General features: G+C 42.5%; 1 protein-coding gene across 1 annotated transcript in view; it reads left to right on the top strand.

The window, feature by feature from the left end:
- Positions 1–22,907, top strand: part of LOC308286155 (catenin delta-2-like) — a gene marked incomplete at both ends in the record, with an annotated part of 218,736 nt that overhangs the window by 146,246 nt on the left and 49,583 nt on the right. The window contains 1 exon segment of the mRNA XM_080727111.1: positions 1,832–2,018. Within this exon segment, the coding sequence (XP_080583237.1) occupies positions 1,832–2,018 (187 nt within the window).

The raw sequence follows: 22,907 nt of genomic DNA, 5'->3' as shown, positions 1-22,907 counted from the left end.
TATACCCTCACCAGCAGTGGCAGACGCGCGTTCGCGACTCACCAGCCGCTCCGATAAGCCGTTGTTCTATTTTCCAGGCGTTGCCGCGCGGTGAAAAATGTGCCGACTGCCGCCGGTTTGTACGCTCCCCTTAAAGGAGTAGTTCACCCCCAAAATGACTTTTTTTCTATTGATTACTCATGCCATGGAGACTTGAGTTCAATCATATTTTTTGTTTTTTTTGTTGCATTCCTAAGACAATAATTTGATTACAATAAATGTACCCCCATTGATTCCGGATGGGGACCCGAATCCATTTGCGTCCCCATCCGGAATCAATGGGGGTAAATTTACCATAATCAATTTTCTGTCTAAGGAATGTGACAAATACAAAAAAAAAATATTGAACTCAAGTCTCCATGGCATGAGTAATCAATAGAAAAAAAGTCATTTTGGGGGTGAACTACTCCTCGACTTCTACTGGGGGCACAATGGCGCAGTCAGTAGTGCTGTCGCCCCACAGCTAGAAGGTCCTGGGTTCGATTCCCGCCGGGGAAGCTGTTAGCGCTGGGAGGGCGTGTTCTCTCCTCCACGTCATCAGTGCCCAAACCCTAGGTGGGGTTGGCTATAGGGCCTTTCTGTGTGGAGTTTGCATGTTCTCCCCGTGTCACCTAGGGTAGGTACCCTCACAAAAAACATGCAGTAATCCTGGTCTCTATACTGCCTCCCCCTGGCCAGCTGGGGCACCTGATGGAGGGGAAAGGAACTGGTTGGAATAACGTCTCCCCCGTCAGGTGACAAGAAGCAATTTGGACTCCTCATGCATAGAAGGAAGCATAAGGTCTGTCCGTTGTCTTCCCAGATTGGCAGAAGGAGTGTAGCACCCAGGATTACATTAGATAATTGACACTGGGTGAAAAATGGGTTACAAAAATCGTGGGATATAAAAATGTAGTTAATAAAAAAATATCGAATTCTACTACCTGGCCTGGCGGCGACCTGTGCTTCAGAGGATTACATTTTTGGAGCTGTGTGAAGCACAGGCTCCCTATACGTGGCCGTGTGGGTCTGTCTGTCTGTGTGTCTGTCTGTCTGTCTGTGTGTGTGTCTGTATGTAGCCTGAACTTCCTAAACTTCGGCACGCCACTAGTCCCACAGTTTTGCCACCACACACTCGCGCCATATGTCAAATCGACCGGCTTACTCGGGAATCGTGGGCTATTACTTTTCTAAGAGAAAGGTTCTATAGTTTAATTGATATTAATTTATTAGTGAATTAATTTTCCCCATTGACTTATAATGGGAATCGCAAAAACTCACATTCAATTATTTGTCTCTCGCAAACCATAGGGGCTAGAGTTTCAAGACTTGGAGAGGAGGTTCATAATGATTTCAAGGATTAAATAAAAAATAATTGTGTCATTTGGCCGCATGGTGGCGCCATAACACCCCACTTTACGTTTTGGCCTGTAACTCTTGAACCGTAGGTCGGAAAATTAAAAAAAAATTTTCCCTGGATTCCTTGGGTCATGACGCATCTCCCCATATAGGCCACGCCCATTTGCGCCATGATAGATTTTCCGCCATCTTGAATTTTCTCCAAAACACACTTTTTGCTCCTTTTCCTACATATTTTCTTCAAATGTCACAAAAATCGGTACACATGATCCACACACACACACACACACACACACACACACACACACACACACACACACACAGCTCCACTTCACACGGGTGTGATTTTCTAATTTGTTAATGGGTTTGTGTGCGTGTGCGTGTGCGTGTGCGTGTGCGTGTGTGTATGTGTGTGTGTGTGTGTGTGCGTGCGTGTGTGTGTGTTCCGCTGAAGGCGTCCTGTGGAACCTGTCGTCGTGCGACGCCCTGAAGATGCCCATCATCCAGGACGCCCTGGCCGTCCTGACCAACGCCGTCATCATCCCCCACTCGGGCTGGGACACGTCCCCGCACACGCAGGAGGACCGCAAGCTGCACCTGCACTCCTCACAGGTCCTTCGCAACGCTACCGGATGTCTCAGGTGGGTGTGTGTGTGTGTGTGTGTGTGTGTGTGTGTGTGCGCGCCTTAATTATTTTATACTTTTGCTATTGAAAAATTGCAGATCTACAAGCTCGCAGTGCAGCACCGAGTGTTGTGCTGCGAGCTTGTAGATTTACTATTTTTGAAGTCATGAAAATCTGTGCACATCTTTTGAATATCTATTTTGAAACCAAACATAACTCAAATTTTGCTTCTGGGGGGGTCCCTGCCCTGGTAGTGTTAATTTTATGAGCAATTTTTTTTTGTCAGTCTTAGTCCAGTTTCTATTGCCCTTTTTAGTTTTCATCACATTTAGTCAATTATTTTGACAACTTTATTTATTTTCAGTAAAACATTTGAGTACTTTTTCCACCACTGCAAATGACTGAGATCTACCGTTCAGTGTTCTCTCAAAAAGAGTCTTAGAAGATAGGCAAGCAACAAAGAAGTGTCCCAGATCAATGATGGTGTGTGTGGTTGGCTGGCAGAGAAAATGCAAATAGGCTACTGATTACAATTAATATGCCCGCCTCACATGCAGATCGTCAGATCCTCTATTTTCAAAAGGTCGAAATGGTTGATGGTGAAGTGGTTGATGTATGTTTTTTTTATAATAATCAAAATCTACAAAGTAACTAGTAACTAAAGCTGTTAAGTAATTATGTGGAAAAGTACAATATTTGCCAGCAAAAGTACATTGGGGGAGGCATAGCTCAGGGGTAGAGAAACCGTTATTAGAGCACAAAAGGGTTCCCAGTTCGAGTTAATGTCGAAGAGTTCTTGAGCAAGACTCTGAACCCCTAGTTGCTCCCGGTGAGCAGGTTGGTGCCTTGCATGGTTTCCTCCGCCACCGGTGTATGAATGTGTGCGTGAATGGGTGAATGTAATGTGTGTGTGTAATGTCTGAGATGTGGTGGAGTAGAAGTAAAAGTACAGAAATACTAATACTAATACTAATAAAAGTGCCTCAAAACTGTACTCAAGTGGAGTTCTTGAGTAAACGTAATTAGTCATTTTTCACCACTGATTGCTTGTCTCTCTTCTGAGATGCTTTTTGGGAGACAACTGAGTATTAGATCTCATTTTTTTATTAATTCCTGTGAGAAAGCTGCATATAAAGGCACGGCAGAGCTCCATATGGTTTATTAATTCATTCTGAATGAGCAGCATAAAGGCCTCTGCTGCAAGACCAATAATGAAGGCATGTTTCATAACAGCAGTGACAGACCTACAACACAGGCCAATACATCATCCGCTTTTGTGCACCATAATTACTGTACACTTGCGTGCGTGTGTGCGTGCGTGCGTGCGTGTGTGTGTGCGTGTGTGTGTGTGTGTGCGTGTGTGTGTGTGTGTGTAAGGCCAGGTGTTATGTTGTGTCAGCAGCCCTTAACGCTCACCATTCTGCAAAATTCAATAAAAAAGTGATCCATAGCACTGATAGCAACGTATAGAAATATGAGGTGGTATTAATAATTAATTTGCGGACCCACATACATACACTACACATTATGGAGCACTTTTAAATGAGAACTACAGTATGGGTGCCAATACTCATTGGCTGGTGAGATGATACTTAATAATATTATAATATCTGAATAATATACCTCAGATAAAATACCCCTCCCCCTGAAGGTACTGTGCATTATGCAGTTACAGTAGTAGGCATTTATATAATGTAGTTTAGTGTAGATTGCTTACATTTTATTACGATTCATTAACAGTTCAGTCTTAATTCATTGAGACGTTCAGTGACGAAATTAGCATTTTAAATGTTCCCTGTTCTACTTTCTCTGTAGTAGTTCTAAGCTGCTTCGTCTATACGATAATAATAAACTTGGTTGATTATGATGTTTGTGTAATAATACTGTGTGGTGTATTTGAGAAGTAGTAAGTGTACTGTAAGTGAGAAGTTTATTTGTTTTTTGTAGTAAAACACCCACAAAGGTAACCTGGGAACAAGCTAACCTGAGGTTCATCCTCTGCATTTATCCATCCTAACTATTAGGATCAGAGTTTACTAGTCATTTATCCATCCTAACTATTAGGAGAGGAGGGTACTAGTCATTTATCCATCCTAACTATTAGGAGAGGAGGGTACTAGTCATTTATCCATCCTAACTATTAGGAGAGGAGGGTACTAGTCATTTATCCATCCTAACTATTAGGCAGAGGGTACTAGTCATTTATCCATCCTAACTATTAGGCAGAGGGTACTAGTCATTTATCCATCCTAACTATTAGGCAGAGGGTACTAGTCATTTATCCATCCTAACTATTAGGAGCAGAGGGCACTAGTCATTTATCCATCCTAACTATTAGGAGAGGAGGGTACTAGTCATTTGTCCATCCTAACTATTAGGAGAGGAGGGTACTAGTCATTTATCCATCCTAACTATTAGGATGAGAGGGTACTAGTCATTTATCCATCCTAACTATTAGGATGAGAGGGTACTAGTCATTTATCCATCCTAACTATTAGGAGAGGAGGGTACTAGTCATTTATCCATCCTAACTATTAGGAGAGGAGGGTACTAGTCATTTATCCATCCTAACTATTAGGAGAGGAGGGTACTAGTCATTAACTCATTACTCATCCTAACTATTAGGAGCAGAGGGAATTATTAATACAGCAGAGAGCAGTTAGGGGTTAAAGATCAAACAGGCAACCTTCGGTGTCCCAGATGGCCCCACCCACTCAGTTACAATATGTCCGCGGCTGTGTGTGCGTGTGCGTGTGTGTGTGTGTGTTGTATACTCTATGTGCACATAACTCAATGCAATGCAAGTGTATATAGCCCTTAATCACTGTTACAGTCTCAAAGGGCTTCACAGGCCCACATCTAATTTAACACACACACAAAAAACACTCCATCCTGTCCTTATAGGCCCCCGCTCAGCTGAGGGAAAACCTGACAGGATAAATAAAAGGAAGAAACGTTAGGGAGGATTACAAAAGAGGGCACTGAGTGGGCAATGTCCAAATACAAAACCAACAAACAAAATATCAAAGCTATATTGTGTACTATATACAGTACACAATATAATATTTACAGTAGTAGTATATCGATCATACATAGATCACGACGGGGGATATCAGAAGGGTCAGTAGCAAAGTTCACAAGACATGATATCTATGGCTCTGCCCGGCGCAGATCCAGTCGAGGACGCACAATCAGCCGCGGCCGATAGTGGAGAATGGAGAGCTGTCTTTAATGGTTCCGGCATACAGTACACTGAAATGCAGTATTTACCCCTGTTCCCTAAGTATTCTGAGAAGCTGCCCTAACCCTGTCAGTAGCACTTTAATGAATGATGTGATCTCAATGGCTCTGCCAGGCGGGGGAGCTGGATAGAGAGTCTGTGCTTCTAAATAAGTCTGGCAGGGAGAGATGGTCTGGGAGAGAGAGACTGGGCCCAACGCCAGAGCAGACTTTCATGGCTCATACTTGGGCCAGTGCTGCTGTCAAGTGGCAAAGCAGTCTGCAAACATATCTGCAAACGCAGGATAATGAAAACTTAAGAGACATGCACGCTCTCTTTGTGTTAATTTAACTCTGAGAGTGCACACATGATGTAACCAATTGGATACATTTGTGCTCTCTCAGAGTTACAAATTGATTTTTTATATGCTTTTTGCAACTTTTTCTACACAATTTTGTCATCAATCAATTCCTCCCCACACACATCCCTGCCAGTGACAGTGAGGAGCCCCCACCGGGAGGACTTAAAGCATTCAGCCCACCGGCTTCCCTCCCCAGAACACGTGCCAGTTGTGTTCGTACAGTATACAGTATTAGGCGCTCGACACAGCCGGATGCACCGCGGTGGATTGGCTAGGGCTCTATTTTGATTGTCTTAAGTACCAGCTCTTATGCCTTAACTTAAAAGCCTGTCCATACTGTCTCCAACCACCGAACCTTTTGTCGAAGAGTTTCTGACTTTCCGACCTGCAGCTTTCCGAACTCTAATTCGGAGTGATGCTTTTCAGAAGATGCGAATGATGTCATTTTGTAGTTGAACCGGACATTTCCGACTAAAGGTTCGGTGGTCGGAGACAGTATGGACAGGCCTTAAAGTTAAGGCATAAGAGCTGGTACTTAAGACAATCAAAATAGAGCCCTAGACTCCAAGGTGCCCTACCACTGCGCCCAGCGCCCGAGGGTGTTCACAGCGTACTGCGTTTGCCCCTCTGCAAAATATACGCCGCGTGTCTCCTGTTCCGCTGTCTGTGCCACACCCTTATGCTCTCGGGGTGAAATGAAGATTTTTGCGCTGCCTGCATAAAAACTGCACACTTTGGATGCTGACAGAGGCTCCAGTCCATAGTACATTGGTTCTCAAAGTGGGGTTCTCCAGGGAATCCCCAGCAAAACTAGTTAATATAGCGTCACAATAATTTTAACCACTTTAACCATTATTTTATACTTTGGCTCTTCAAAAATAGCAGTTATCTGCAGATATCTGCCATTCTTGAGTTAAAATGTTTAACTTATATCTTTGCTTCCTCGGGGTCCCTGGAACAAAATATTATGAGATGGGCACCGCTGCACCACTGCCCTATTACACGCGCGCAAGCACGCACGCACGCACACACACACGCACGCACGCACACACACACGCACACACGTGCACACACACACACACATATGCACATGCGCGTAATGTGTGTGCGCGTGTTTTTGTGCACAGCCTTCCGAAAGCAGGCACATGATTGATGAAACAATATGTCCAGAGAGGCGGGCTCAGTGACACCCTGATCCCCATTGGCCCCCAGAGAGATCTATCAACATAACAACCAATCAGGCTCTCAGCTCTCTCTCTCTCACACACACACACACACACACACACACACACACACACACACACACACACACACACACACACACACACACACACACACCCCTGCTAGCCAAAGACAGCTTCTGATTAGAGCGTGTCAGAATTCTGCCGAGTCATTGTCTGTGTCTTTCTTTCAGTTTGAGTTTGTGTCTGTGTGCATACGTGAATATGCGAGCGTGCGTGCGTGCAGTGATGGAAGATGTACAGTATACTCCATTTATTTTACTTCAGTAAAAGTATCAATACCACAATGTAGAAAACCTGTGTTAAAAAAATTACTTGAGTAAAAGTACAAAAGTATTGGCATCAAAATGTTTACATTATGCAGAATGTCCCCTTTCACAAGTTTCCAAATAGGCTATATAAAAATCCTTGCAGACACGTTGCAAGCTTGTAGATCTGCTATTTTCAAAGAGGTTATAGGTAAGGCTGAAGTGGTTGATGTTTTGTAATAATAATAATAATACTCAAAATCTTACAAAGTAACTACTAACTAAAGTTGTCAAATCAATGTAGTGAAGTAAAATGTATATTTTCCTCTGAGATGTATAGTGGAGTAGAAGTAAAAGTATTGCAAATAGGAAATACTCCTGCAAGTAAAAAATACCTCAAAATTGTACGTAAGTACAGTACTTGAGTACATGTACCTATAGTTACAGTACTTTACACCACTGCGTGCGTGCATATGTGTGTGTGTGTGTGTGTGTGTGTGTGTGTGTGTGTGTGTGTGTGTGTGTGTGTGTGTGCATGTGTGTGTGTTAGTGAGTGATAGCTTTGTGTTGAGAGGTTTCCAGCTCGGCTCCGAAAAGCAAATTCATCTTTCTCACACGTCGTTAGGGGAATGCAGGAAGTCTGATTAGAGATTCAATATTTCATGGTGGCTTCAGATTCTAACTCGCCACCTGCTCTCTCTCTCTCTCTTTCTCTCTCTCTCTCTCTGGGCCCTATTTTGATTGTCTTAAGTACCAGGTCTTATGAGTTAACTTAAGACCTGTAGGAGTGGCCAATGCTGTTTGGCTGTTTTGAGTGGCCAAACAGCATTTGCCACGCCTCCAGGTCTTACAGGTAAGTTAAGTCATAAGACCTTGCCGTGACGCGCCGTGACACGAGTCACACTTATACAGGAATTCTGTCTTGGCCATACTGTATATGGAGCGTACATGAGGAGGTGACATGAGGCGCACTCTATAACCTAACACAGACAGTTTATTGTAGGCAGATGGGCGGGCGCGGTGAGTCTCTCCCCAAGTCTCCAGCCAATAGCATGTGTTCTCCTATCCCCACCCCCCTCTGCTCCTCTGCTCAGCGCAGAGAACGCTGCTGCGTCATGACGTCAACACATTTGGTGCGACGCTCTCTGCACTCTGATTGGTTAGGGAAATACTACACTTCCTACAACAGTGGTCATAACGCGATCGCCCAGGCTTCTTTTTCTTCCGATCACCAAAATAATTCGGTGTTTCCGAGGCTACATGAGGCGTGACACACATATGATCTGCAGGTTTTCATACTAAATGCGACCTACGGTCGCAACAACACACATAATCCGTGTAGCGTTTGGAGAAAAAAAATAAACAATACAACAAGTTAATACCTTATTGGGAAATACTGGCAGATGGCTTGGGAAATACTGGCAGATGTCTTGTGCATGCATTATTGTTTTTTGGGGATGGATGGGCCTGTTGGCTGTTTATATGCCATAACGTTTAGGGACTGCATTGCACTATAGGGGATTTCAGGAAATCCTGCTCAGCTAAAATGCTGTACACTTAGATGGGGAAACATGGGCGTTCTTTCCCAAAAAACAGAAAATGGTGATGCAATCTTCTGCAATTTGGCTTAATGTAAGATTGTATGATTGTAATATTGTATTACAACTTCACAAAATACTATCACATTATATTACGGTTAATATTGTATAATTATTTAAAGATTTTAATTTAATTTAATGTAATCTATATATATATATATATATATATATATATATCTTTGCTGTTATGGTACAGTAATTGAAAATGACACTCACTTAAGTTTGATTAGTTGCGAGTCGCTGTGAGCTTGTAGATTTGCTATTTTCTGTGCACAACACTGGTGCGCAACTACAGTAACTATAAATCTCATTATTATAAAGTCATTAATCACTTCTACAATAGCTTCTACACACACAGGTGCCACTTTTCTTGGGGAAAAAGAAAGAGCTAAACCTTGTCTTCATCACCCATATGGCACAAATTCACGACTACAGTCGTGTTACTCCACAATGCAAGCTAGAACATAAAGCCACAGATGAAAGGAACCTGCCAACAAGGTAATAGCTGTTTTCAAATACAATGCATAGCAAGCAGCAGGAGTACAGTAAAGTACAGTACAGTACAGTACAGTACAGTACAGTACAGTACAGTAGGAGACTGGGCTGACAACACATACAGTAGCAGTGTCTGCTCCGTTGCCAAGATGAAGAAAGATGGCGTCCATGCAGCTATCAAATGGAATTCAGTGTTTTGATATCTATAACCAGGGGCGTCACAAGGGGGGGGGGGGGGGGGGAGTGGGACTGAGTTACTAGAGGCCGGGCCCAAGGTGGAGGGTCCTTAAATATTTTAAGCTCACCTTTTCACGACGAAAATAGCAGATCTACAAGCTCGCAGCGCGGCACTCGGTACCGCGCTGCGAGCTTGTAGATCTGATATTTTCGTCGTGAAAATGTGTGCAAATCTTTGAATATTTTTTAAGCGAACATTTGTAACTGAAATTTTGCTTCTGGGGGGTCCCTGACTGGGGGTGTATATCTGCTATTTTTCAATGGTTAAAGCACAAAATAATGCGTAATAATGCGTTCCCAGTCTAAATGTGAGTTTCTTCTCAGCTCATGCTAACAGGGCAATAATGTTTTTGCTTGTGCAGCTTCTGCAGCCATTTCCCATCCAGGAATTGAATTGAATTACATTCTAATTATTGTAGATATTTAATCTCTCCGCAGTGTGAGTTTTCCATGTTATTCTTCACAGTGAAATATTATAATCAATGAAAATCTGCAGCAAACTGCTTTGCAATGTTGGGCTCAAGGGGATTTATAAAGCCATCTTTCTGCGAGATTGTAGTTTAGCATTTTTCATTAGTTTTTATTTGCATTTTTTATCTCATGTTTACTTTTTGTTTTCAATATCAGTTTAGTTTTAATTCGTTTTTAAAGCAGGTTTGCCAGTTTTGTTTATTAAAAAATGCGTAGTAGTCTTTTTTTCTGTTAGTATTTTTAATTTGGGGTATTTGTCAGGGGTGAGATAAAAAAGAAAAACTGCAAAACAACATACAATTTAAAACAAAATTCATATTCATATTCTGTCTATTCATAGACAGAAGAGATGAACACCACCGAACCATAATACAACTATAAAAGATAACAGCACACGGCGTAGGGAAACATATTTTATCACCTTGCTCTTCTTACCAACCTGTCAGCCATGTGCACACATAGACATCAAAGGGGGCTTGAGCCCCTGCCCTTTGACCCATCTGTAAAAGTGACGTCTATATAGCACTGGTTCCCAAACAATGGGACGCAGACATATTTTTATGGGTCCCTTTATTTTTTTTCCCCTTTACTACATTTTGTTTTGAATTATTATTATTTCAAATTATTTTCAATAAATGTTCCCAAAAAAGCTAAAATTGTCATGAATTAAAAACAAAAAAAAGTTTTTACCGTAATTTCACAAAGAAATCAAAGAAAAATCGAATAAATTCCATAAATCAGAACGCAAACTTTTAAGAAGTAGTGAAAATAGCCGATCTACAAGCTCACAACGCTGCACCAAGCGACGTGTTGTGAGCTTGTAGATCTGCTGTTTTCACTAGTTTGGGTCCCAGGCAAACGTCTAATTTTGGGTCATAAGCTAAAAAGTTTGGGACCATGATTGCAGCACTTACTAGTCTGAAAGAAATGCAAACGCCCCCTTTCCATGTCGTACCTGAACGCCTGAGAGAATTGCATCTCCGTATTTTCGGTAATTTTCACCATAAGTGCCCTTTTAGGCATTTCCGCCCCTTCCCCTCTAACATTCTCTGCACGTCCCTGCAAGCTGTCACACAATCATAATCAAAGTAATCCCAAATGGCTCTCTGGCACTTTCCGCCACCCATCATGATGCCAGCCAGCCGTGAACTCGGACTGCGAGGTTCCAACAGCTGGTATAAAACTGGCACCGTGACAAAATTGGTAGATAGATTTCATATCCACCCAACATACTGGCCATTTATTTGAAATGAATGGACAAAGATGAAAACTGAGGACATTTTCTCCATAAGTGTCTCGTATATCTCCTCTCAGTGTGGATGTTTAATAAATTTAGGCCTTAACGCAAATCTGAACACAAAACTATAAAAAAGAAAATAGAAGATATACAAGCTCGCTCACAGTGCGGCACCAAGTGCCACACTGTGAGCTTGTAGATCTGTTTTTTTTTTTTTTATCATGAACATTTGTGCAAGTCTTTGAATATTTTTGACCAGATTCTATAAATGTCTTCTAAATCAGTGGTTCTCAAACTTTTTCATGTCAAGGACCCCAAAAATTACGCAGACCCCATCTCAAAATATGTTGTTCCATGCAGGGACCACCCAGAAGCAAATATTTGTGTTACAAATGTTTGCCTTAAAGATATATTAAAAAGAAAAAAAACATGCAAACTTGCAAAAATAGCAGATCTACAAGCTGTTTTCAATAGTTAAAGCATTAAATAATTCTAGGCCTAAATGGGTTAATTACCACATTGCTATATATCTCGAATTGTTGTGTTTCACCGTGGCAAAGAGCACCGCCACAGGACTATGTTACGTTATTTCTGTGGTGTTCAGTGACTTTTAAAGACAATGCAGCGCATTGTGAGCTTGCAGTGAAGTGAGCTGTTTTTGCAGAATGTACGCCTTTTATGACATGTCCAGAAAAGAAGCAGTGATGGAGTGCCAATGCTGTTATTGTTGCTACTACTTGGTTGTTTATCTGTGTATCGGTCTGTCTGTCAAACAGGCAAAGAGCAGATACAAGTAATGTACGTTGAATTAATCTCTCTACTTCTGTCACTACTTTGTCAGTCCTGATAAAGTAGCACACTGGAAATGTTACTCCTAGTATTTTTGATAGGGGCGTGCATTTGAGCCAGCCTCGTAAACTGCCCTCGGAGGTTGGTCGTTTACTAGGCTACATTTGAGCGCATGTGTCCCTCCTTTACAAAAAAAAAACAACACATTTACAAACTGGAATATTTTGGAGGGTAAACAAAAATCTATCTTTTGTTGAGACTGGTAAAAGAAAAATGTACAGTATGTATTTATTTCAGAGCACTATAAAATCCTCCAGTGACCTCTTCTTGTAAATTTCCAGCGGTCCCGCAATATAAGTGCTTTGGCACACAGACGGGCGAAGGACACTGGCAAACAATTTCCCACAAATTGCACAAAACAAACAGTTGAGGGTCTCTTGTGCTCGCGAGCAGGTGCAGGGCCATCAATCGCTCAAGTGGTGATTCAAGATAGAAGGGTACTGCTATGACAACCACTGCAGGGCGTGCAACCCGGAGAGCACGACCTGAGATGTGTGGGCTCTGAGGGGGGCGGTGGTGGTCCCCATCTCATCTATCTATAAATGCGAGAAGTCTCTGCGTGCGTGCGTGTCTGCGTGTCTGTCTGTAATCCGCGTATCTCGAGAACCGTTCGTCCCACCGGCTTCAGATTCGGCAAGCGCGTTCCCCGCCACGGCACGGAGTGCAGTGCCGGGCCTCGACCCGACCCGACGCGCGGTTTTCCCTAACCGGCGCGAAACGTTCGGAATCTCCTTATGCGGGCTGATTGTTTTTTTTTTTTGTTATCAATTATTTTTATTTTCCATAACATAAAATTAGAGACATACATATGAATAGAACAAGAAAAAGTAAAACATTAATCAAAAGAAAAATGCAATTAACAGACAAACACAAACAATAGCAAAACAAGAAAAGGAAAAGAAAACCCACCCACCCCCTTTCCCCGGACCAACACGGAATGTACAATAGTGCATGCCTGTGCTAGGCTGTTACCACTATATAGTGATTTCTTGAATCATAGCCTTAAGCTTATCTGCAATGTCCGACCACATATTAATGTTTTCTTCTTTTGCTCCGTGTAACCTTGCTATCGACTGCTCTAAATATACTATATCTAGAAAGGTTAAGGCCCACTGGCGAAACGTTAACGTATGAGGAGGTTTCCACCGCGTAGCTACCATCTTCTTCGCCGCCGTTAATCCAGCAAAGAAGATGCGCTTGCGTATATTGTTTAGTTGCAACTGTGAGACGTCATTTAATAAAAATAAAGAAGGAGAAGATATGATATTAATACTAAAAATAGTTGAAAGTTTTGAGGCAACCATATTCCAGAATGACGACACATTTGGGCATTCCCAAACCATGTGAAGGAAGGTACCAATACTATTTGAGGCGCAGAGAGTGCAGTTGGGATTATTCAAAATCCTCATAGCACATAGTCTGCGGGGAGTTAAATAAGTCCGATGAACAAAATTTAAATGAATTTGTTGATGGTCTGGATTTCTAGAAGATAGCCTAATGTTAGACCACACTGTGTCCCAACAAAAGTCAGGGTCCAAATTTGGTACATCATTCCTCCAAACAGTATCAACAGATAGGGGCCCATAACTACAGTCTAATAAAAAACCATAGAGGGTGGAAACCAAACCTCTTGTTCTGTTACCATCACAGATAAACTCATGGAAGGGGTGCAATCTAAGGGGAGCTTGCCATGGGACCCCATAGGTCCTCATGGACAATCTCAGTTGGAAGTAGAAAAAAAGGGTATTTCCAGGCAGATTGAAGATGTCACACAAATCTCGAAAAGGTCGTAAACCATTTCTATCAAATAAGTCCCCTAATGTACGAATCCCCTTAGCCCTCCACCTTGGAAAGCGAATGGGGCGATCCTCGATTAAAAGTCTTTGATTATTGAACACTGGGGAAAATAAGTTCCATTTACAATCAATCTTACACATCTTTTCAGCTGCTCTCCATACTGCCACTAAATGAGAAATGATAGGTCCAAAGCGAACTTTGCATTGATGTGTAGTTATGTTTGAATAGATAAGATCTCTCAATTCAACAGGCTGCACTAAACTCTCCTCAAGCTCTCTCCAAGAAACCTTATTTGCTGGGTTAAACCAATTTAAAAGGGGGCGGAGCGTGAAGGCCCAATAATAAAATTTAAAGTTGGGCAATGAAAGGCCGCCATCATCTCTAGCACGCTGTAATAGAGAAAGTTTAAGACGAGGGCGTTTCCCTTTCCACACAAACTTAGATATCGAAGAGTGAAGCTTATTCCAGTATTGCGGCGGTGGTGGCAAAGGGAGCATAGAGCTTACAAAGTTAACCCTAGGAAGAACATTCATCTTTATGATTGAAACTCGAGCTTGGAGAGAGTTGGGCAAAGATGACCATCTATCTAAATCAAGACAAATCTTATTTAGAGTGTCACCATAGTTGTTCTTAACAATAGCCTGAAGAGAGGGGAAAATATCTATGCCAAGATATTTGAATTGGCTTACTACTGGGATTATGGGCGGCAGGATAGCAGATCTCATCTGATCATTTAGAGGTAGAAGGGCTGACTTCGTCCAATTAATTTTGTAGCCGGAAATGGAACTGAACTGATCAAAGATTTGAAGGACATGAGTAATTGACTGTGGTGCATTCTCAATGAACAGTAGAATATCGTCAGCATATAGGGAAATGCGATGCTGTGTGTTGTTAATCGAAACAGGAGTAATATCTGCAGACTGACGCACTGTCTGAGCCAAGGGTTCGAGTGAAAGTGCGAAAAGGAGAGGACTAAGGGGACAACCCTGCCTCGAAGATCTGCCAATCGTGAATAGCGGCGAACAGATCTTACCGGTTAGGACCATCGCTGACGGATTAGAATAAAGTACTTTAACAAAATGTATGAATGAAGCACCAAATCCCATTTTATCTAGTACAGCCCACAGGTAAGACCATTCCAGACGATCAAATGCCTTCAACGCATCGAGCGACAACACTGCGGCGGGGGTCCTCAGCTCCTTAGCCCTATCGATGATATGCAATAGTCGTCTAGCATTATCAGAGGCTAGTCTAGTTCCTATGAAACCTGTCTGATCACAGTGTACTAAGGTGGTCATAAAACCCTGCAAGCGACGCGCAAGCACCTTAGCAAAAACTTTTAGATCAGAATTCAAAAGTGAAAGCGGTCTATAGCTTGCGCAATCTGTGGGATCCTTGTTCTTCTTCAACAATAATGATATAATAGCTACATTCACATCCCTGGAGAAAGAGCCACTTTCAATTGCATATCGAAACATGTCTAGCATCAGCTGACCTAGATCTTCCCAAAAGATGGCATAAAGTTCAGGGGGTATCCCATCCAAACCAGGCGACTTGCCCCTACGCATTGCGAGCACAGCTTCCTGTAATTCCGCCAGATGGAGCGGTCTATCTAAGGCTTCCGCATCCGCCTCGCTAAGGGTTGGTAACTGTATGTTGGATAAAAAATTATTGCATACTGCATCATCGTGAATGACCTCGGAGGTGTAGAGCTCATCATAAAAAGCACGAAACGTGGCATTGACCTCTTTGGGTTCTGTAACCATGGCTCCCGTTGTTGATTTGACACTAACAATATCAGCAAAATGCTCATTGGATCTAAGACGTAAAGCCAGTAAGTGACTGGGTCTTGCACTATTAAAATAGTAGTTTTGCCTTGTGCGTTTCATTTGAAATTCTGAGCGGCGCTTGAGAATGGAGTTAATTTCTTTCTTAACTAGCTCCCTCTGAGTTGCTGTACTAACATCAAAGTTATTTTGGAGAGAATTATCCAAAGTAGAAAACCGAGATTCCAATTCCACCAGTTTGGCTGACCTTAATTTTCTCTGAGTGGACGCATAGAGGGTTGTATTACTCCTGATAAAGCCTTTAATTGCATCCCAAAGAATTCTGGGATCCTCAACTGAGCCTGTATTGATATTTATAAATTCACGCAAACCAGTTTGAAACTGAGCTACAAATGCCGCATCGCGCAGCAGTGTGGTGTTAAACCGCCATCTAGGAGCTCTATCTATAACCTGTTTCAGTGAAGCAACACACAGCACCGCCTTGTGATCCGAGAGTGACATTGGGAGCAACTCTACCTTGGCAATTTTATGAAACAAGCTAACAGGGGCAAAAACGTAATCGATCCTAGAGAATGAAGCATGCCTACCCGACAGAAAAGAAAAATCTCTAACCGTTGGGTTCATTAAACGCCAGATGTCGAGTAAGCCAGTTGAGTTTGCCCAAGCACGTAGTTCTGCAGACGCTAGTGCTTGTTCTCTGCTTTCTACCCCAGTGGATCTATCTAGGTTATGTTGCCATGTTGCATTGAAGTCAGCACCAACAATGATTTTGAAATCCGTCAGTTCCAATAAGGTTTTAGTTAGTAATTTGTAAAACTCTTTGTCTAAAACATTTGGAGCATACACAGAGACTAGTGCTAGCATTTTACCCTCCAAGCGGATTTTAGCAACAGCTATCCTCCCGTCACTGTCAGACCAATCACCCAAAGAATCCAACCTAAGGTTACGTCTAGCCAATATGGCTACTCCCTTGGTTTTGGAAGAAGCAGCTGAAAAGGCTAAAACACGATAATGTTTATTAGCCAATCGGTTGGAATGCTCTTTTAAAAGATGAGACTCCTGTATAAATGCAAAGTCAATTGATTTAGATCGCAAAACCCCCAAAATGCTGGTTCGCTTATGCGGTATATTCGCTCCCCTTACATTGAAACTTAGAAATTTATATTCTGTCATAATTGTGGTTCAAACCATACGCACAGCAAGCACAGTAGAACATTTTAGAATTTCCTAGTTGGTCCCTCACAACAAACCTTCCCAACAGAAAAACAAAACAACCCCAAAAGGAACAGAAAGGAAAAAGCAACATCAAACGAACATAAAAAAACACATAACATTGAAGCTTGAGGGGGAAAACCCCATTAGCATCAGAGTGCACAAAAACAGTTCCCCACCCCATCAACCTATTAGTCAACCTTCATTTCACTCTGTCAGAGAGTGCAAACAAGTAACTGCCCAAAAGTAACCATACATTGCCCTCTGGTGGTTATGTAAATATATAACAGATCACCAAAGTAAAAACAACAACAACAAAAAAGTGCCTTCTTGTGGCTGAATAGCTCTCAAACATTCCATCAGCTCAAATTATGATCAATCTCCCCACTTCATATCACTTAAATAAATGAGAATGGTATGTTAACATTTCTAGTAAAGAAGGGGGAGAGAAAAAAGAAAAGAATAAAGGGAAAAAAAAAAATTGAGGGGACTATAACAACTGTAATAATAATAATCAGTCCAGCATTAGGCCCACTTAGAATGTGATAAAGCCCTATAAGCCACGCTAATGCAAATAACCAAACACTTGTGACAGATAAGTGGAAATAAGGCTGTCACCACGACAAGGCACTAATATAATATTAATAATAAAAATAAATAAAAAAGGAAATCAGTGTATATGATATAAAAATATATGCACTTACATATGTAGTTAGAAATAGAAATTAAAAGCACATCCGGGGGGCCATATGCAGCAAAGCACACACAGTGTTAATGCATACTGCGCCACATACAGCCCCCCCATGCATCCATGCATACAAACCACAATTACTAATTAGAAGGGGGAAAAAAAGGAAAGAAAAGAAAAGTCTGTATACATAAGTATTTACATAAAACACAGTTATGTATGATCAGGAAACCATATACAACACAGCACACATAATGCATACTGCGCCATATACAGCTCCCTGTACATGCCCAAAAGGCCAGTGCAAACTTAGATAAATGTCAATCATATTAGTTAAGTCTGTTTCCGTCTTAAACAGTAAACTACCATACTTCAAACAGTGAACCTACCCAATCACGACTACAAAATAAATATCCCAATACAGAGCTCCCCTCTCCCCCCATCAAGAAATTAACATTTTAACAAGTAAATTAACATTTTAACAAGTAAAGTAGGTAAATAACTACCCCCCCCCCCCCCCCCCCCAGACAGCGGATCCACAAGCACGTAGAGCCAACGCGCCACGAGATCGTACATCCGCCAGCTATTGAGATTAGAAAAAAAAGGAAAAAAAAGAACGAGTCAATGAGCCAGGGAGAGAGAGAGAGAGAGAGAGAGAGAGAGAGAGAGAGAGGAGAAGCAGAGATAGGTAGAGAGACATAGAGAAAGGGCGGGAGAGCGAGTGGTCTCTGGAACCGCGGAGCCTTCACAATTTAGACCATATTATTTATATCTGTTTCACCTTAAACAGTAGGCTACATTACTCAATACAAAGGCCAAAGCCCAGTCTCGCCCTCCTACCCGAAAAAGTAGCGTTTTAGGCGGCATAAACGAACCATAAACTAACAACCAACATAGCCGCCATTACCTAACAGAAAGAGAGAGAGAGAGAGAGAGAGAGAGAGAGAGAGAGAGAAAGACACACACACACACACACACACACACACACACAGCGAGAGAGAGAGCCAGAGAGAGAGAGAGAGAGAGAGAGAGAGAGAGAGAGAGAGAGGGAAAGCCGAGATAGATAGAGAGACATAGAGGGAAGACGATAGAGAGAGCAGGCTCCGTCCAAACCGCGACACGGAACACGTTAGACAAAGCCTAACAGAGAGAGATAAAACCCTCTAGACCTATATAGTAAGCAGCACAACGCTCAATAAGAGCAAAGAAAAGGAATACAATAATAACAAGAACAATGTCCATTATATTCAAACAAAAAAGACAGTGAATTATGCTTATAGCTTTAGCAGCCCTAAATCCTCTCTCCTTGCGGTAACCTAAATTAAAACGAGTAACACCCATCTGCTTACAGATCTTGTTAAAAAATAAAACAAATAAAATAGGTATTATGAAACGAAACACTTGAAAACACAACGTCAAGTCAGATGATGAGTCCAAAACAATAAGTAGGCTTACATTAACAACTCACCCTTTGGGGAGGAGGAGGAGGAGAGAGTGAGGAAAGAAAGACGCTGCGTAAAAGTCATCTCCAAAGTCCCAGCCAGCTTACCAACAGTCCATTAAAGGCAAAAGGATATCACATCGGCAGAATGTGTTTGAAAGCACGCGATCACGAAAGCAAAAGTGTCCCTGGTAAAAGTTAGCTCTCTGTAACTGTCGTCTCATCATCCTGCGTAGCTAGAGTCTCGTCCGCAGCACCTGGAGTCTTGAACTTATCCTTGCAAAAGGCCAGAGCTTCCTTGGGTGAGTTGAAAGTAGAAGTCGCCTCATCCACGGTTATCCAGAATTTGCTCGGGTGCCTTATTCCGTATTTAACCCCTTCCGCGGTGATGGAACGTAGGAATTCCTTTACTGGCCCGAAAGCTGCCCTTCTCTTTGATGTTTCAGCAGACCAGTCGGGGAAAATATACACCTTTTTGCCATTGTATGTCAGTTGGCCTGCTTTCCTGGAGAGCTGGAGTATGCGTTCCTTTACCCGGAAAAAATGGATCCTTGCCAGGAAAGCCCTTGGCTTATCAGAACGTGGATTGCCGGTCCGATGAGCACGATCCACCTCCGGGGGGGAGTCGGGAAACTCGTCGGGGAATGTTTTCTGCAAAAAAGACTGGATAAAGGCCACTGGGTCAGCCTTTTCTAGCCCAGGAGAGATCCCAATCACTCTTATGTTGTTCCTACGACTCCGGTCTTCTGCTATGACGAGCTTCTCCTCCAGATTAGCACATCTTCTCTCCAATTCAGTGATACACATCTGCAAACTGTCCATGGAGGAACCAAAGTTCTCAATGGCCTCCCCCTGTTCAGCCACGGTCGTGTTCAGCGTGGCGACTGCAGGACGCAGCTCCTTTCCGAAGTCATCAATCTTCTTCAGTAATTTCTTCTCCAAGCCAAGCATCATGGGTTGAATAAAACCATCCATAAACTCTTTCAGTGATTCCTTGAGGACCTCGCGCAGCATGCTCTTTGTAACCGGAGCGTCAGCGTCGCCCTGCATTGCGCCGGCCATGTTGTCGGCGTTTGCGGTCGGAGACCTGGTACTCCTCGACCTCGTGTTAATCGTATTCGGCATGAAACACGAAACAACTGCAAAAACAGACGCTCACCAGTGTTTTGGGCGTTTAAAGTCTCAAAAGAACTATAAAGGCAGTAAAAAATGGGCTTAAAAAATGTGAAAACTATGCACCTCCACAGAGCTCAACAAACGCGTCCTACTCGGTCGCCATCTTGTCGGAACTCCATGCGGGCTGATTGTTGACATCAGGCTGTTCCGGAGGAAATCGGCGCAAGCGCTGACTCATTGTGACATCACTTCACACTGTGAGTGTGTATGTACCGGTATGTATGTAATCCGCGTATCTCGAGAACCGTTCGTCCCACCGGCACGCGCGTTCTCCATATATGGGAATAAAATGAATGCCCGTATGCGGAGCTGATGTCTGACATCAGAGTTTTCCGCAACCGGTACTGTGTGTGCAGAGATCTTCATATATGGGCATAAGTGGACAAAGACAAACAGATGGTCAAAACGGGTCCTATGACAACAGGTATATTGGGGTTTGCATTAAAGGGTGGGGCATTCATGGGGTTTGCATTAAAGGGTGGGGCATTCATTCCCTATTTCAAATTCGGCACGCGCGTTCCCCACCGCAGCAGGTAGTGCAGTGCTCTGCCTCGACCCGACCCGATACACGATTTTCTGGAACCAGCACGTAAGGTTCGAATTCTGATGTCTGACATCAGGATTTTCCGGAACTGGCACTGTGTCTGCATAGATCTCCATATATGGGCATAAAATGGATGCAGACAGACAGATGCAGATATCTCCATATATGGGCATAAATGGACACAGGCAAACAGATGGTCAAAGATCTCCATATATGGGCATAAAGTGGACGCAGACAGACAGATATCTCCATATATGGGCATAAATGGACACAGGCAAACAGATGGTCAAAACGGGTCCTATGACAACAGGTTTAATGGGGTTTGCATTAAGTTTGTCTCCTCCTCCATCTGTTTGTCTGTGTCCCTTTATTCCCATTATGGAGATCTCTGTATCTGTCTGTGCCTCCGACTGTGTTGCAGACACAGTGCCGGTTCCCCCTTTAACTCATTCCCTGCCAGGCCCGATAGTCCCGAGATTATTCCAATGTCTTTCCCCGCCAGGCCCGATAGTCCCGAGAATTTAAAAAAAAAAAAAAAAAAAAAAAAAAAAATTCCAAAAAAAATTTTTTTCAAAAAAAATTTTGGACCCCAAAAAATGGAGTAGGCATGATAGCAATCGCGAAATTGCATGTTTAACCCCCATAGCAACCCCATCTTTCAAGCATGGCAGCCATTTTGGCAGCCATCTTTGTTAAACATAGTGGCTGTTATCTCATGAATGCCTGAACGGATTTCCATTCGGATTTTTTTGTTTGAAAGCTGTGAGCAATGTGGACACACGTGGTGCATTATCTAGGCATGGGTGTGCATGATCCGTGCACACCCAATTACATGGAAGTCTATGGAGACGAATGGCAGGTGGGAGTACGGAGGTATGTTAAAATGGCGGTCAATGTGTTAATGCAAACCCCATTATACCTGTTGTCATAGGACCCGTTTTGACCATCTGTTTGAAAAAGCGACAGAGATCTCATATATGGGTATAAAATGGACGCAGATAAACAGATATCTCCATATATGGCATATATGGGCATACAATGGACGCACAATCACAAAGATCTCCATATACGGGCATAAAAGGGACACAGACAGACAGATACAGAGATCTCCATATATGGGCATAAAATGGACGCAGATAGACAGATATCTCCATATATGGGCATAAAATGGACCCAGAAATATAACTGCAGTGATCTCCAGATATGGACATAAAATGGACGCCGACAGACAGACAGATATCTCCATATATGGGCATAAATGGACACAGGCAGACAGATGGTCAAAACGGGTCCTATGAAAACAGGTATAATGGGGTTTGCATTAAAGGCGGGGCATTCATTCCCTATTTACATTGTTCCGAGTTGGCCAGGTCGCCGACTAGACACTGGGCCGCCCTTTGGGCGGCCCAGCTTCTAGTTTATTCAATTACATTCAAACTTTATTCCAGACACACAGGGGGTCCATAGAGTAAATACAGTTAAAAACAAACATCTAGGCAAGACATGAAACCATACATTGAATGTCGTAAAAGAGCCTCACATGTGGATACCACATGAAACAAACAAGTGACTGGCACTATGCCATCTAGGGCAGGGGTTCCCAAACTGTTTTGGCTCAGGGCACCCCTATAAATATATTTTTCATTCGAGGCACCCCTACTTTATATTCATAATTTTCACTCTCAGCACCTTATATTTATGCCATATTTTAGAGATTATGTTGCGAGGATAACGTTGAGATAATAGCCATTTTGGTTAGAAGAACTGACTGAAAATAACTTTGTACTTGTAATTTGAAGTGTCCAAATAAATTCCAAATATTATCACATTATCTCGCGGCACCCCTGGACTGCCGTCACGACACCCCAGGGTGCCCTGTCACCCACTTTGAAAACCCCTGATCTAGGGATCCTAAGTAGAATCCTCAGAGCATCATTGTATGCAACTTTAAGCCTCCTCATGCTACCTTTCTTGTAAGTAGACCATAAGAAAGCTGTATAAATGCAGAATGCTTTAAAAAGTGCACTCTTGACAGGACCTGAGCACATACTGAATCATACTGAAGCAAAGCAACATATTAGCCTGTGCATAAAGTTTGGGGCACTGTCTGGAGATATCTCTATCTCTAGTATTTAATGAAGATTAGTTTTTTTTTTTTTTTTTGCCCTTCTGTTAGCTGGTCTGCTATTTTCACAATTTCTGCTTCTAATATTTGACAAATGCACTTAGTTACTTTAAGTCTAATTCCATGAAGAAGAGAGCTGCTTGCTGTTTATGTATTTCTTTGTAATACTTTGTGATAT

The sequence above is a fragment of the Nannobrachium achirus genome (genome assembly GCF_963921795.1).
Source record: "Nannobrachium achirus genome assembly, chromosome: 5".
Taxonomy (NCBI): domain Eukaryota; kingdom Metazoa; phylum Chordata; class Actinopteri; order Myctophiformes; family Myctophidae; genus Nannobrachium; species Nannobrachium achirus.
Note: the sequence above shows the minus strand (reverse complement) of the source record. Positions and strands in the feature narration are given on the sequence as shown.